At 37.6% G+C, this 15,046-nt stretch overlaps 1 protein-coding gene across 1 annotated transcript in view; it reads left to right on the forward strand.

The window, feature by feature from the left end:
* CCDC102B (coiled-coil domain containing 102B) overlaps positions 1-14,806 on the forward strand; it is a 143,452-nt gene extending 128,646 nt beyond the window's left edge. Inside the window, exon 8 of the mRNA XM_045187626.3 lies at positions 13,057-14,806. Coding sequence (XP_045043561.2) covers positions 13,057-13,060 — 4 coding nt within the window. The 3' untranslated portion in view covers positions 13,061-14,806. The remainder of the gene's footprint in view (positions 1-13,056) is intronic.
* The last annotated feature ends 240 nt before the right edge of the window (positions 14,807-15,046 follow it).

Consider the following 15,046-nt stretch of genomic DNA (forward strand, 5'->3'; position numbering starts at 1 on the left):
ATCTGGAGGCTATGCACTCCCTGATTTCAAACTATTTATTACAAAGCTATCGTAATCAAAACATTATCGTATTGGCATAAAAAGACATATGGATTAATGGAACGGAGTAGAGGGCCCTGAAATAAACCTACACATACATGGTCAACCAATTTACTACAAAGGAGCCAAGAATATGTAATAACGAAAAGACAATCTCTTCAATAAGTCATGTTGGGAAAACTGTACATGATAAAGAATGAAAAGAGATGACTAAAATGAGCTCAAAATGGCTGAAAGATTTGAATGTAATTCCTAAAACCATAAGACGAGAACACAGGTGCAAGCGTCTAGGCATTGGTCTTGATGCTGATTTTTTAAACTTGACTTCTAAAGCAAAGGCACAGTGGGAAAAATAAACAGGTCGGACTACATCAAACTAAAAAGTTTCTGCACAGCAAAGGATACCATCAACAAAAGACAAGCCAACCTACTGAACGGGAGAAACTGCTTGCAAATCATGTATCTGATAAGGGGTTAACATTGAAGATTTTATATAAAGTAAACTTACAACCTCAATAGCCAAAAACACCCAAACAACCCAATTTAAAAATGGGCAGAAGATCTGAACAGACAATTTTCCAAGGAGACATACCAATGGCCAACAGACATATGAAAAGATGCTGAACACCACTAACCATCAGGGAAATGCAAACGAAACCCAAAATAATAGATCACCTCACACAAGTTAGAATGTTTATTATCAAGAGGACAAGACATAACAAATGTTGGCGAGGATGCAGAGAAAGGGGAACCCACACTGTTGGCGAGAATGTAACTTGGTGCAGCCACCGTGGAAAACAGTGTGGGGAAGCCTCAGAACTTGAAAGCAGGGCTACCGCGTGACCAGCAATTGCACTTCTGGGAGTTTATCCAAAGGAAACAAAAACACTACTTTGAGAAGCTGTCTGCCACCCTGGTTCACTGCAGCACTGTTGGCAACAGACAAGACAGGGAAAACCAGAGTGTCCACTGATGGAATGGACAGAGAAGGTGCGATGTGATATATATGCACATGTCCACACAAAATAAAATCGCCCCATTTGTAAGGACATAGATGAACTTTAAGGACACTTTGCTATGTGAAATGTCACAGAAAACAAATACCTTGTGACTTCACTCACCTGTGGAATCTAAAAAATACAAGCAGCCGCTCATGGATTCAGAGACCAGATCTCTGGTTGCCAGAGGAGGGGTGGTTGGGGAAGGGTGGGCAAAATGCGTGAAAACAGCCCCTGGTTAAAAAGTAAAGAAGTCCCAGGGATGTGATGTGTGGCACGGAGACGGAGGCCAGAGCTAATAATACTGCATTGCATGTTTGAAAGTGGCTAAGAAAAAATCTTAAGTGTCCTCATCACAAGAAAAATAATTTTTTGTAACTATGTATGGTGACAAATGGTAATGAGATTTTTACCGTGGTCATCACTTTGCAGTATATACAAATATTGAATCATTATGCTGCACACCTACAACTAATATAATGTATGTGTCAATTATACCTGATTAGGAATGAAATATTCTTGTGAAGTTTGTGTTCATTTTGCACGTAAAGTGGCACAGCCCTGTCGGGAGCAGACATCACTGTTGCTCAGCAGCCACTGGCAGCTCACGGCCGCCATGCTGGCAAGTGCAGAGCAAGCTGCGAGGCAGGGAGGACTTACATTCCTTCCTTCTGCAAATAGCAATGAACATTAGAGGAAAAGCAAGATTTCCTTCAATGCTAACTCCGTATTTCCCATATATGCTTATCTATTTAAATATATTATAGTAAAAAACAAAACAGGGAAGGAAAATTTGAAGCCAATGTCTATTCTAGAAAAACTGAATTAACTAAGTGGTTCTCTGTCATATTTTATTCTAGGAATTTGTAATAGGAAAATATCACACATTTTAAAATCATATATATGATTTTAGTCTGTCCAGAAGGTGTTTAGCCATGCAATATGAAATGTAGAGATACTTACTGAAGAACATAGAAGATACAAGAAACACTGTACACAGGACAATGATGCCTCAGTCCCCTTCAAAGTAGGCGCCTTGGGACCTCACACAGTTCTTCCAATCTCTATCAGCTGCCCCATTGTATTTTCCTGAATCTCATCAACAGTCTGAAATCTCTTCCCTTTCTTTTTCTTTTTTCACCATTTTTAAAAAATTTTATTGTTGCTCAAATACAGATGTCTGCATTTTCCCCCCACCATTCCCCGTTGTCCCAGACACCTCCACCTACCTCTCCTGATTCCACTCCCTCTTGGTTTTGCCCATGTGTCCTTTATAATGAAAACGCTTCCCTGCTTTCCACCCATTATTCCCTCCCACCTCCCCTCTGGTTACTGTCAGATTGTTCTTAGAAGTCTCTTTGCTTTCAAAGGTGATTTTAGTTTTTGGAAAAGCCAGAAGCCACAGGGCACCAAATCTGGGCTGTAGGGGGAATGAGTCACTGGGGTGATTTGATGTTTCACCAAAATACTCCGCATGAGATGTGATGCATAAGCAAGCACATTGTTTTGATGAATCTGCCAATCACCAGTTGCCCATGGCTGTGGCTTTCTGAGTCATCTGAGTAGTTCCCAAAGAGGAATGTTCAAGCTTAATGCAAAATTTGATGCAGATTCATTGCTCTACTCGCTCATTTTGAATGAGACGGCCACACAGTATATGTGCTCACTCAGTGGTGTTTACCACCCCACTGACTAGTACAGTGAAGTTGTCATTGTTCACATATGCATGTTCCAGTCCACTTCTCCTTGGCTGCCAAGTTACATCAATGTCATGCAAACCTACTAACAATGGCTGGGATTTTTGCAGACAGACTTCATGTGTATATGTGTGTGTATGTATCTGTATATAAATTATGGCCCTTTGAAATAATTTTATTTTTTCTTCTTTTATATATGGAAGGTTCTATTGAAGGATCTCAGTTTAATTTCAATTTCAATTCTAGCTTTTGCTACATTATTTGATCTTAGACAAATCACTTTAAAAATTGTAATACTACTGATTGTATGGTTGTTATGGAGATTGGAATAATATATCTGTAAAACCTGGCATAATCCCTGGCATTTATTTTATAATTAACATAATAAAAAGTTCCTCTTACATTGCAAAACTTTTAATAAATTAATAATACACACTATCAAGATGAAACTTGACAGATAGCTTAGTGACATAAGGGCGTCTGCAAAAATATAGCAAAGGAAGTAATAGAAATTACTTACCATCGACTAAGTATTGAGCCAGTGAAGTAATGGCTTCACACATATTAACTTTTATTATCTTCACAATAAATCTTGGGAAACTTATTGCTGCTTAGAAATAATTTATCAGAGGCATTATTTGTGCTTCCTTCTTTTTATGCTTTATTTTTGTGAAATGGAAGTCTCTGGGTCAGTAATTATTGGACATATGGGGATATATCTTTTGATATCATGTTATAGGTTTGTCCCTTTCCCTGTTGACAATGCACTTCACCAACACTAAATGTATATTGCTAAGATATAAAGTGAAAACATATTTTCCCTGTTGAACTGTTCTACGACTCAACTGACCTCTGCCTGACTTAAGAACCAGAGGAGTGGGAGACAGAGGCCCACATTCTGACAACCCGATCGTTTGTGTTTGGGGTGACATTGGTGGATAGGATTGTATAACTTTCAGGTGTGCACTTCTATAACGCATCATTGAATATTGCCCGGTATGCTCACCACCCAAAGCCTGGTCTTCTGTTGCCATATATATTCCTTTACTGTTGTTATTTGGCTTTCTCTGGACCACTTAGCAATGATCCATTTTTACCTCGAGATGCAAATTAAAAATATCCACCATTGTTGTCCCACACTTTGTCCTTACTGCTTCCCTCTGAAATTTTAATGTGTAAATTAATTATCTGGTTACTCCTATTTATATTGAAAAATATCAGTCATAACAGCATTCTAACTGTTTTATTGTTACCAGTGACTTTCTGGAATGTCTCTTCTCTGAATAAAAGAGTACACTGTGTGGAAAAGGAAGTTACGCATGTCAGTAGCTTTCACAGTGCATGTTTACAGATCTTAAATGCAGAATTACTGTTTGAGTTTGAGTTACTCCAGTTTAGCTGTATTTCTCCTTTTATCATTTTCTTGTACACCCTTCAAATTTTATAACATTTGTACCTTATAACCCAATTTGGTAAGTTAAACTGTGCATCATCAATTTTAGAAATACCTTAATATTTCTGATTTGCAAGAAAATACATAACCTTTTGTGGATTGATATTATTGGTACAAATCTCTTAACATCTGCATAATTCAGTGGATTCTTAAAGTCATTAGAGACATTGGTGGAATAGTACATTCTGAAAATTCATATCTATCAAAGCACATTACTATCAATCTTTATTTTCTAATTTTTAATCAAAGCTATACACATACATATTTCATAGAATCAACTATTCCTAAAAGGTTTGTTGAGATAAACAGCATTTCCTATCATTGGCATATTATTTGCTTCTTTTGGTTTTTTCAGCCAAGCTTTGACAAGGTGTCCACCCCCACTGTTTGCTTTATCGGTTGATCTCCCACTAGAATACATGATTTAATTCCCTGTTACTTCACCAGACATACACATGGCATTTTCCTCCCTGAACACCACACCTCCTCTCAATGCGGTTTCACTGACAATTGGGTTTTCAATGTCTGGAGTTTATACTAATATGACTATATGTGTGAGTCAGCCTTGAGCTTGTACTCAGCTATGACTATTTTCCTTTCCTGCGCATCTGTAGTTTCTGATCCTGCTTTTTCCTATGTCCTGTTTCTCTTGCAGTGAGACCAGAATTCTCTGTCTGGCTCTACTCACATTTTTCTGCACAGCATTTTGAAAAATCCTTCCCTGTGAGAAACCCAGGTGAGCGTGGGTCTCTCAGTTCATGCGCTTTCCTTCTCTTCAAACTCATAGTCTAGTCTGATGCTTTCAAATGTGTTTTTATACATTTTTATGCATTTCCCCCCTTTTGATCATCATTAACAGTGGTTGGTAAGTCCTATACCAAGCAATCTTGTCTTGTTGAGAAACTATTAAGTTTTTGACATTCTATTTCAGCCACTCCCTAATGAATCAGGAAATTCCATTAAATCTCCTTTTAGCTTGACACCTCCTTTCCTGCTCCTCTTCTGGTCTAGATGACTGATATCCCTGCCCCCACGGGATCCTTACTTTCCACTGCTATGGTCAGTTTGGGGACACAGCCTACATTAAAGAGGTGTTGTAGAAACACAATTTATATTATGTCACTCTCCAGGTGAAAACTTTTTAATAGCTTCCCATTAAACTTAGAATAAATATTTGAACTGCTTACAATGACCTATAAAACTTGCAATGATGTAAGCCTACTAAATGGTTTTCTATGTTCTTCTCTGTTCCTTCTTTATGCTTCAGCAGCACTGATTTTTTTTTTAATTTCCTGAAACTGCAATGCTCTACCCATAGCTCTCTTTCAGCACCATCTGTCTTTTATGGCCACAACATTATGTTCATCGTTCTTCCCTGACTTCTTTCTCTTGTTTCAGGTGACAGCTTAAATGTTATTTCCTTCATGGGCATTCCCCGATGGCATAGAACTTGAGGCTCAATCTCACAGTACCTGACCCTTTCCTTCATGGCACATACTGAATTACAACCTCCTACGCACTAGACAAACGCATATACAGGTACACGCTTCTAACATCCATGTGTCTTCCCACGTGTAAACATAACGAGGACACAGCTCATGTCTTTGTTTTATTTACCGTTCTGTGCCCTGTGCTTCTACACGGTATGTGGTAATGCAGTAGGTGTTGAACAAATAGTCATTGAATGTATGAAGAAATAAAGGAGTTTTAAAAACCAACCGTTGGAAGCTTGAGAGAGAATCAAAATTTTCAACGAATCTTAGCAAACTAGAACTGGAGGAAACCATGAAGATGAAAAACCTAATCATATCATTGTACTAATCCTTCTGATAACATTACCTGCACTTTTAATCATTCCTGTGTGAGGAAATCCACTACATCATAAATAATTCTATTCTATTTCAGACACTTCTTTGTATCCCTCTTCTACGGGGTTGTTTAAATTATAATATTAGAGCAATAGTTCTCACTTTCCCAAAATAATTCTGAAAACAATGATACATACATTTTCTTTCCTCTCGTGATTTCTTCTGGAATGAAATGACTCAAAGATAAAATTAGAAATGAAAATTATTCTTACATTTAATTGAACATTAGAGAATGACATTTCATTTGGAAATGCTTTTTCATGACTGGAATTCTTTAAGCTATACAGGGTGGGGCAAAAGTAGGTTTACAGTTGTGAGTATGTGAAACACAGAGTTTATTCTTGGATAATTATCTATTGATTATTGTACTATTTTCCATATGAACAATTGTAAACCTCTTTTGCCCCACCCTGAATATTGGATTGATTTCTTCATTCCTGTGCACAGGGACTCATATTTAAGGCACTACAAATAAGAAAATTTGATTTTCAGCGCAGTGAAAATAACATACATTAAAAACAGATTTATATACAGTCTTCTATTTTAGTTAACATTAAGGACAATAATAAATATCAATAGTCTTAATTTTCCTTTTATTATCTTATTATCAAAAAGGAAATTAAAATCTTCAGTTGTTTATATATGCAGTAGAAGAAATACAATAATTATTTTGAATGAGAAGATTCATGTGTAACATGGAAAATCCAGTTACCCACGTTAGCTCTGACTGTGGGGGGGGGGTTAGAAATATATCTGTATTTTATCTCATATATTGTAATATGAGCAAATAAGAAAATATATTAAGAGCATTTTAAAATGTTTAATTGAAGTGTTCTAATACTGCCCACTGTAATCATAAATACTTTGAAAGAACGGGTATACATTTTTTCAGATAAATAAAAGGAAACACCACTCACAGACACTTGCTTGCTCTTCTGTGCATAAAGCAATTTGCACAATTGTGTGTCATTGTTGTGGCTCTTTGGTCCCTATTTCTGGATCATTTTGAGCAGCAGCCTTCTCTGGCGTGTAGCAGTTTGCTCGCACAGTGACCCTCTTTCTCGCAGGCGTTCTTTGGGACTATATCAGACACCTCTAAAATTGCATTAAGTTCTATGGGTCACTCATACCATGAAATGAGTTATTATTTCAGCACAATAAGTTACATTTTCCAAATTGCAGCCTATAGAGCATCATTAATCTAGGAAAATGGAAGTGTTTGGTGGTATAATTGCATATCTGATCCTTTTAAGGTTCTGGCTGCATAAAAATATAAACCAAATGTGATATAATGGTATTTTAGACATTATACTGAAATCTAATAGGATAAATCATTTTTACATCCATATATAAAATGGTTGCTGACATAAGAATATGTAAGCAATCTTTGTCAAGATTCTACTGTAAGATTATGCATTGATTATCCTTTCTCTGCTCTAAACATAGCTATTAGAAATAAGATCTACTTTTTTTTCTACTGATGGACTCATTTTAGTTTGAGCCCCTTTCCTGAGCTAAAATAAAACTATATGCCTAGATTGAAAGAAGCAAACTAGGGACTGTCATTACACAGATATGCCAACCTATGATGTCACTTAGGTTACAGCTCAAATTTGAGAGCCGTTGTTCTTATCTTATAAATCTAAGACATATTTTTAAAAAGTCATTTAGAAACACAGAAAGGTTTCACATACAAATAAAACTCCATTGGCCAGAGGAAGCAACACGGAAACACAAAAGAACAGTGTAGATGCAGCCAGATATTTGCCTGACTCTGGATTTGCAAGTGGGCTAGAGGACTGGGAGTGTGACCAGGGTGACAAGGAAAATCACCCCCCCCCCAAAGCAGAGGGGAGGGAGGGAGGGCACACATTCAGGACAGCTACAGAATCCCCAAAATTTCTCGTCAAATCACAAGCCTGTTATCAAAATTGATCAAGAAGAAAGAATAGACACCCCCAAGTAAACTCCAAAAAAGTTAATAACAGAATATAACTATAATTATGGTTGACATTTATAAAGTGTAAGGATTATAGAAAACTTTAACCCATTAAATTATAAGTTTAGATATTTGAAATTTTCCAGAAAATAATTTGCAGTACTCCATAAAAAATAAAAAAAGAAACCTGATAGAGTAATTATTATTAAATACCTTACTCGTGAATCAAATTCCTTATTCTTCCTTGGAACAGACAATCTCGCAAATGGGATCTAGAAGTGGACATTCCTCACGATCATACGGTGTGTATTCTCAAAATCAAGAAAGCTTCTCTATCAGAAAAGTGTATTAATGTATTCTACTACTGCAATTGAGGAAAAGTCATAGGATTGTTACATGAAAATAATAGAAAAATTAAAAAATATAATCCTCACTTATGATTCTAACTAGGAATATAGAACTGCATTTACCAATTTGGAGTTTCCAATCAAAACTTATCAAATACCACATCAAATATCAAATACCGTATCAAATATCAAATACTTTCTTGGCTTTTTTACATACAAATGCCATGTACCTATACCCAGCCCTGCCTTCCACACTCAGGATCATATAAAAGACTTTCCTCTTTCAAACAAAGTTTTTCTGTTTTGCTCTCATATTAAATGAAGATATCATATTAAAAGATAAAAAAGAAATATTTATCTTTCTGTAGATTTTCTAACTTTCCCTTTGTACAGGAGTTTTCAATGCTGCCTACCAAATATAGTTAAGTTGAAGAATTATAAAATCCTGACTTAGCTAAACTGATTAAAATCCCAATTTTTTCTTTAACTTGCCTTCTTGCAAATCTCTTGGGTTGAATGTGCTTTAATTACTCATTACTATCCAATTCCTCAACTACCACTTGCACTAACTGAATAACCATTCCTCCAGCGCACCCCATGTCCTGAGCAGTATCGTAAGCAGAGTCGTATTTTAACACAGCATTGTATGTTAAGCATATGTGTGTAACGCAATCCATCTGTTCTTAACTAGTATGCATAAAGTTTTCAGTTCTCATTATAAAAACACTATTTGCTCATTCCAGAAAAACTGGGGAAATAGGAAAACACGTAAAATAAAACACAGAAGTTATCTAAAAGTCAGAAATACTCGCTGACAGCATTTCGCTCAGTTTTACGGTTTTGTGAACGTGTGTGTAAGTGCGTGGGTCATTGTATGTGCGTACAATGTGTGTTTGTATTTCGATGGTCGTAATAGCTGAGAAATGAGTAATGTTTACTCTGTTATGCACTTCGATTTTTTCTAAATAGATATTCACTCATCTAATCCTAAATCAACCCTATATTTACCTTCCCCGTTGCACAAAGGGAGGAGCTGAGGAAAGGAGAGGTTTAGTAATCAGTTCATTACGTAGCAATACTTGGTATGTGGGGTTCACATTCAGGCAGGCTGACTCCAGAGTCCGCACTCATAATGTCTGTTCTGTACAACCTGTGTCTGGACACAGGGACATTCTCACAGTTTCATACATATGCAAAACAGACACCTATAAATTTTTTAAGATAGAGAGAGGGGAAAGGTGGGAGAAAGAGAGGGAGAGAAACATCAATGTGTGGTTGCCTCTCGCACACTCACTACTGGGGACCTGGCCTGCAACCCAGACATGTGCCCTGACTGGGAATCAAACCTGAGACCCTTTGGTTCACAGGCCAGCATTTAATACACTAAGCCACACCGGCCAAGACAGATACCTATATGATAAATACATGATTATGTCTATTTTTATAACCACAAGCATGATGTCTAGGCAGATTTGAGTCTGCTTTTTCACTCAAATTATATATTGGATATTTTGCTATTTAAAATATTTTTAAAATAGCATTTTAATGACTTCATAATATTCTCAGGTATGAATATACTACTATTTGAAGCCATTCCTCTATCGTTAAACATTTTTGTGCTTTCAAATATTTAAATGTTATAAATATTATTGCAATAAACATCTCTGCCTATAAGTTTCTCTTCTTATTTCTCATTGTTAATGTAAGAGACACTCAAACATAGCAGCTCTGAAATGGAGGGTGAAGAAGCTAATAATCTGTGGCATGGGTTGTCAATAGACTCTCACAAGAAAGCTATCTTACTTTCCACCGCTAGGAGGGCGTCAACCTTAGTTCTCCACGAGGCATTCATAAAGTAAGCAGATTTATACTCAGCACTGTGGCAGCTGCTGTGCTCTGCCTGGGGGCAGATTAGCAGACAGACGCAGGAAATCAGGAATGTCGAGATCTCGTATAAACAATACTGGGATGGCTGGGGCTACTTGATGGATTATATTTTTTTGCAATAATATGTAGATTGTCATGGCTGAGAACTATATTTGCACCAGGACATCCCAAGAGCTCTTAAATATTCCAAAGGGCTTCTAAAACTCCCATCCAAGGATCTTTGTTCGGAAATGGTGAAATTTCCATTCATACGAATAATTTGGTAAAAGCAGACTGCTCACTCAGCTAACCCTAGTCTCACCGCCAATTTTGTTTTCCTCCATGAATCACTTAGCTTCATGGAAGTTCCAGCCTAAAGGGCATAGATAGTAGTCAACCTCTCTTACCTTCAACAGAGTTTATTTCTTCCCTTTCATCCTCTTACTCTGGGCTTGGGCTCTTACTCACATATTCTCCCACTTTTCAGCCTTTTCGGTGCTATGGGCAGTCCGTGTACTTGCAGGCTACGACAACGGTCATCGAGGGGAGGCTGCCCAGGACAAGCAGGGCTGGACGCTCACCTCATTTTTGTGGCTGACAACATTCTGATTTCCTTCAGTCACTGTTTCTGGGCCAACTGGATAGGAGGAGTGATATACTTACGTAATCCTGAATTAACTTTTCTTATGGGAAATTATGCAAGTTCAGGAGACCTACACACTTTTACTGAAATAATTATGTTCAAATCCCCTGAACATGGTTACATAATTCAAGAGAAGCAAAACATTCATTGCAGGACTAGTAAAATGTTCACCACAAAATTTTTTTGGAAAAGTGATTTTTTTTAATTTAATATGCATCTTTTTCTGTAAAGGGAAATAGGGTGTTTATGTTCCAAATTATGAAGCAAGAAAATATTCCTGATACTTACATCCTATGCTGGAAAGCATGAATATGTTTTACCTATTTCCTTAACCATATAACTGCAGTTAGACATTCTGACAGCTTTTTATTACAGGTTAGAAATCTGCTCAACGTGCTTTAATGGCTTCAGAAGACAAGTACCCATCTTTAAGGAAATTAGTTTGTGTCATGACCGAAACTACAGAAATTGTTTTCTGGGAGGCAAAGCATGGGAGAGAGAGAGAGGGGAAGAGAGAGAGAGAGAGAGAGAGAGAGAGAGAGAGAAAGAGAGAGAGAGAGAGAGAGAGAACACTGCAGGAGTCTTCTGGATCAAACCAGAGGAAGCACACTTGTGGATATCCCGTTAGAACACAGGGTCTCACTGTTAATGCTTATAACCTGCATTCCACAATCAGAATCAGTTGTGTTACTACCTAGCCCTTTTCCAGTTAGATTTTCTTTGTCTAAAATATACAGCCTTAACATCAGAAATACTGAAACATTTTTACATTTCTTGTATCAAAAGGTACTGTTTACTTAGAGTGTTTTTTTAAAAATCTACAGCCAATATGAATAGATTTATCTTTAATCTAAAAATTAGTAAAGAAAAAGGTGACAATTGGTAAAACATTAGTATTATTTAAATATATTATTTTTCTTTTTCCTTGATTTTTGTTTCTATCCTGGTGGAGGGGGGTATCCGCAAGCAGGAATGATATTCCATCTCATTTTCCTTCTGCTTTCATTCCTAAAAACATGGTCAGTCCCATTTCTACTACTGCAGACTGAGTGGCTTATAAACAACAACAAAATATTTACTTGTCACAGTTCTGGAGGCTGGACACTTGAGATCAGGATGCCAGCATGCTCAGGTGAGGCCCTCTTTCAATGGCAGACTTCTCTTTGCATCCTTCCACGGTGGAAGGGCCTAGGGACACCTGTTGGGTCTCTTATAAGGGCACTAATCCCAAATATGGGAGTTCCACCCTTGGGACCTAATCACCTGCCAAGGGCCCTGCCTTCTAACACTATCACATTGGGCACAGGATTCTCCTCTGAGCTTTTAGAGACACGAGGAGACTACAACAAAGTCCTCCCTAAATCTCTGCCGACCTCATTCTGCTATCTCATTTTGTAGCACCAGTGTGAAACTGAGAGATACCTACAAGTCTGCGCAATGTCATTTAAGGTTTAAGTTTTAAATAGAACCATTGTTGAGGTTCAAAATAGAGACGCCCAGTGTGTACGCAAAGCCCTTCCCCGTCCTGACACCGCTTCCCATGCATGTAGCATTCTTCCAGTAGTACACCAGGCCCTCACCCATGTTCCCTTAGTTTTACTCCTGTGTTTATGATAAAAAACAAACAAACAAACAACAAAAAAAACCCAAAAAACTTCCACTGGTCTCTTTGTACATACCGGTAAGATTCTATTTTGTTCTGACATGTGATTTTAGAGAGAGCCAAAATCCAAAGTTAGATTGTTCTACAAACCATATAATTATGAATTCATAGATTCAGCAATGTAACCTCGGGTTATTTGTAAGATTCCCAGTGGGGAAATATCTACATGGGGATAGTAGCTGTTCCCGTGAGCACATACATGCTAAACACGGCAGGTGTGTCCAACCCGCAGCCCATGGGCCGCATGCCCAGGATGGCTAGGAACATGGCCCAACCCAAAATCGTAAATTTACTTAAAACATTATGAGATCATTTTGTTTTCATTAGGGTTTGTGCATTTACTATGTGTCCCAACAACTCTTCTTCTTCCAGTGTGGCCCAGAGATGCCAAAAGTTTGGACACCCCTGTAGCTACAGCAAAATTCAATTTCTCTTTGACTCATGAAGACCAGGAAGGGAAGAAATGACACGTCCATCTACATTATTACTAATATGTTGGCTACTCAAGTGCATTAGTGATCATTTTCCTTTCTCTTGTTTTAGGTGAGGACTGAGGCTAGGACACCGCCAGTGGGAAGCTTGACAGTGGAGGAGAAAAGCTTAAATAGCATTCCATTCGTGATTGTCACCCTTGCTGCTGTTGCCGGCCCTACGGAATTGCTACCTGACCAACCTCACATTTGTAAATCACGGATGTCAAATAATGTTACTTTTCTATGCAGAGATTCTCCTCTTTCCAGATAATCTAAGCATTTATGTGAAGTTATGATTAATTGCATTCTGAGTTTTTATCTGTGTTTAATGATTTATATTACTGCCTCAATAATTAACTTTATTGTTATTTTTGCATCTCATTTTCTCTCCTATTTCTATCTCATTTAATTATTTTAATCACCTTATTCTGCTTGGGAAAGCAGATATTCTGTCCAATTCCTGTGGCATGTCACACTTATAAAATAGTTACATGATGTTAACCTGTTCTTACATTGTTTTAAAAGCAGAATGGGGTTGACTCTGTGCCTGGTTGTGTGTGTGTATGTGCGTGTGTGTGAGCGCATTTACAGTTATGCAATGGACAGTCCTGGTTTCCAGGTCTCTGTGTTCCCACTGGATCACGTGAGGCTGGGCTGGGTGGAGCCAGAGATGTTTCTGGAAGTTGTCTCCACCTACATACATCAAATACAAACAGAAAGCTCACTGTATGCTTTTGATATTCTACTGGAAAGACTCACAAACATTTTATTTATGTGGCAAGGCTTAGGAACAGAGCTTCTTAGTAAGAACTAGCCTGGGCACTGAGTTCGCCCTCTGTATACTCTTCACACCTGCTGTAGGTGTGATATACCTATGCAGTAAGGTAACATGATCACGGAACATATGCTTTGCATTGAATTTTTTTAAATAGCCACCTTTATTTAACTCCTTCTGTGAGCTGCCTATGATACTCAGTGGGACTCACGGGATGAGGTTACGGCTCATATTATGGAGACAAACAAAAGTCCACACCTGTTCTGGAAGCTGTCCGGTCACAGACGGGCAGAACCCTGTGGGCCCGCTGTCCAGCCCGTGTCTCCTAGATCCTGCACACGCTCTCCACCCACTCCGCTGCACTGCAGCTCCGGGTCCTCGCACACAGGTGCTGCTGCAGTCGAAGGAGAATAGTGGGAGGTCTGATGCCCCGTTTTATTTTCACGAGAGGTGCTCCTGGGATACTGTAACCACTGAATTAAGGAGATCTACTTTTGATTTCAAATATTTTGAAATAATTGCAAATGTCTTGTCATAGAACGTACCCTCAATTAGAAGCAGACTTGGGTTTTTCCTTAAGACTTTGTTTTATGGTTTGCTATTACACCTAAAAAATTTACAATTAATATTTAAACCCACAAAATTCATTACAAACAACTATATGCCAGCCAACTCACTGGACAATCTGGAAAAATGGATAAATTCCTAGAAACATACAATCTTCCGAGACTAAATCAGGAAGAATCAGAGAAACTGAAAGAGACAGATTGCACCTAGTGAGATTGAAGGAGTCATCAAAAAACTCCCAACGAACACATGTACTGGACCAAATTGTTTCACCGTTGAATTTTACCAAACATTCAAAGAACTAGTACTTATCCTTCTAAATATATTCCAGAAATTCAGGAGGAGGGAAAACTCCTAAGTCAACAAAATTCAGACAGTCTGTCAACACTGAAATTGCATAATGATTTTCTGGCTTTGAATTTTAACTATTACAATATAGAGAGCACACACTTCATTTCTGTGATTGATAATTTTAATAAATGGCACTTTATTATGCTATAACTGTTAGTCTTTGGTGTTTTGTATTAACGTACCAAATTTTATTTTTCAAATCTCATATCCCTTATCGTTTTATATATGATTGGTTTAAAAGCATACAGTTTTAACAAAGGAAGTTACATCAAATAAAGGGAGTTTTTTAAAAATATAACAGCAAAAAATATGAAATGATATATTCAGTTTTCATTTAGCTGATACAAATCCTCTCTGCCCTATGGCA

The sequence above is a fragment of the Desmodus rotundus genome, chromosome 10 (assembly GCF_022682495.2).
Source record: "Desmodus rotundus isolate HL8 chromosome 10, HLdesRot8A.1, whole genome shotgun sequence".
In the NCBI taxonomy this organism is placed as follows: Eukaryota; Metazoa; Chordata; class Mammalia; order Chiroptera; family Phyllostomidae; genus Desmodus; species Desmodus rotundus.